A 2,757-nucleotide genomic window follows, 5' to 3' on the forward strand; every position below is an offset into this window, starting at 1 on the left:
CGTTATCTGAATTGAATCAACTTGACTCGAGCATCTTCATAAACATAACGCACCTGAAGGGGACGCTCGTGGCGTCTACAGTATTCACTACTAAGTGAACATGGCAGGCTTTCTGTTGCTGTCAGCGTTCGCTGTAGGCTTTGATACGCCTCTTGTGATTGGCTGTGGTGGGGGTGGGCGGGGTTTAAACAGCGCTTCGTATATATATACAGCAGGACGCGCTCAACCACAGGGGATTGGGCACAGAAAGCTTGAGGAAAGTGAGCGAGGACTGATGTAGGGTGCTTAGAGAGGACTACAGTGAGAGCTGTTTGTACTGTTTTTCGTACAGGACGGGTAGACCAAAGACAAAATACCTCTCCAAAATGCTCTGCCATGTAACTCGACCGGACGCGGTGGTGATGGAGATTGAAGTGGACGCGAAGGCGAACGGAGAGGACTGTCTGAATAAGGTAAGATGATGAATGAAAGTCTTAATGTGAAATGGATGTGATGTTTATTATTACACGTTTCTGAAGCGTGCATGTATACGATCAGCCCTCGTTCGTTACATATAGAAAATACGCACAAATTCTGAAAAACAAAAGCTGTAGCCTGAGCGCGGAATGAATGAGTTTATATGAAGCACATGCAAACTTGATCTCAACATCAGTCTGTCTTTTGATTTCACGCGTTTATTTGGGTAAACATGACTAATTATTTTTAGCATGTTCTTAAAGCATTTTTAAGTCCCATTCGAACATTTCATTCACGCAAATAGTCGAATGTTAGGTTGCACATATATTGTATTGTTCCAAAAACAAACAAAATTATTTTGCATGATAATTAACAGACAACGTGTGTTGTAGGTTAAACGTTTACGTTATTATTTTCAGAAAAAAAGGATGTTTGGTTATTCTAAACAATAGTGCGTGCATGTGTGATGGCATGCGCGAGGTTACTAAAGTTCATTCGCTTCAGCAGCAGATGTTTGGCTCGGTGCATGGAGATACTACACCTCCTCCAATGTAAATGACAAAGTGGATGGGTTTTCAACATGTTATAAATGTTTTAGGGACATCTCTGAAGTTGTATTTTCTGATTTTTACACAAATATCAAACTTTTTAGTCTAGCACCAATTTTGAAAACATGAAATTAAAGGAGATTAATGTTGCGTTTTCATGGCGATGTAGCTAGGCTTAAATTAGAGAATTAATTTCGCTTGTGTAAGTATGTCATCAGGATATTTTCATGAACTGTACAAACTTTATTTCCGTCTATAGCATAGAGCCCTAAAGACATAATTTTGCTTCACTGGATTTAAGATTTGCCCTTTTAAAGGGATTTTTCTCGCCTCTATTACGTAAGTGAGACTTTGAGGGGAAATAATCGCCTCCTGAAAAACTCAAAAATAAAAATTTTAGCCATGTTTGTTTGTTTTTTTTTATCTTGATTTGTTCAAATAAACCACAACATTGAAAATTAACCATGGTTTTTACTACAAATAAAACCATGGTTAGTTAAACCATGGTAACCACATATTAACCGTGGTTTTGCTACACTAACCATAGTTTAACCATGGTATTTGTAGTAAAACTGTGGTTATAAAAATGGTAATCAATGTGCCAAACAACCATGGTCACTACACTTTTACTACTATACCTTTAAGAGCCAGGACCATCAACACCACATTTTTTAGTTTTATATGAATGTATTTTACATCACCTGTAAACAATTTTAAGCACACCTGCAGAAACAGTTGCTGCATGGACACTCTCTGCTGTTTGTGCAGTCAACTTTAGTCAGACTGTTGTCATGTCTGGCTGTGAATGCTTGTGGAGAAAAAGTTTCAAACTGACAATGTGTGGGCAGGCTACGGTGAGCAGAAAAGATCCGTCTTGGCATTTCGTGCTTGTTGTTTTCTCCAAGCAGCCTCAAGCACACTGCTTTCCTGATGTGATGCATTCAGGGAACACTGAGTGGAGTTTGGGGACAGGTGTTGGAGCGCTGGGTGTCTGTCCCGGGGCTGTCTCGCACGACACCACTGCAAGGTCATTCTGAGGACAACACAATCTAGTCAGTCCCTGTGGACTGCTGCTGGTCTGACATGACTGGAAAATGCATCGATAGCTCAATAGCTATTTTTTTCCACTCTCTGTTTTCTTCCAGCAACTTAAATTTTCATTATCAAAAGCTTTTTGGCTGATGTCTCACTCACAGTGTCAACTCCTCAAGGGAGGGTTGTAGGCAAACATGCATAATACATGTGAAATGTAATCTCAAGTCAGTAACACACTGGCACTCACTCCATCCGTCTTCTGGCTTTGGACGAGACCGAAGGCTCTGGCGTTGGGCCGCATTCTTACTTAAGAGATATTTGCTAGGACGTACTCAAGTGTAAATTTGATCATAAAATAGTGTCATGTGCCAAACAACCATGGTCACTACACTTTTACTATAGTAAAACCATGGTTAATTTGAGCGATATAGCTAAAAAAATGTATCAACGATATAGTGTTTCATATCGTTCGGTATCGATAATTTATTGACATTTTTATAACCTTTTTTTTTAAATTAAATTAAAAAGAGCAATAGAAAAAAATGTTTAAATTTTACCACTGTATTTTTTAAATTAACCCAAATTATTGAGACAAACAACAAATATTTTTTGTTTTAACAGTCAAACACACAATAAAAATTAAACATATCTAATTTCTAATGTTTTATATGCAGATTAAATAGGTCTTAAGGAAACTTTTGTCTTGTCTCCCGAGGCC

General features: G+C 38.4%; 1 protein-coding gene across 1 annotated transcript in view; it reads left to right on the forward strand.

The window, feature by feature from the left end:
• Positions 1-225: 225 nt before the first annotated feature.
• Positions 226-2,757, forward strand: part of mylipa (myosin regulatory light chain interacting protein a) — a 28,897-nt gene continuing 26,365 nt past the window's right edge. Inside the window, exon 1 of the mRNA XM_016571404.1 lies at positions 226-452. Coding sequence (XP_016426890.1) covers positions 366-452 — 87 coding nt within the window. The 5' untranslated portion in view covers positions 226-365. The remainder of the gene's footprint in view (positions 453-2,757) is intronic.

This window comes from Sinocyclocheilus rhinocerous, unplaced genomic scaffold (assembly GCF_001515625.1).
Source record: "Sinocyclocheilus rhinocerous isolate Xijiao unplaced genomic scaffold, SAMN03320098_v1.1 scaffold21, whole genome shotgun sequence".
NCBI classification, from domain to species: domain Eukaryota; kingdom Metazoa; phylum Chordata; class Actinopteri; order Cypriniformes; family Cyprinidae; genus Sinocyclocheilus; species Sinocyclocheilus rhinocerous.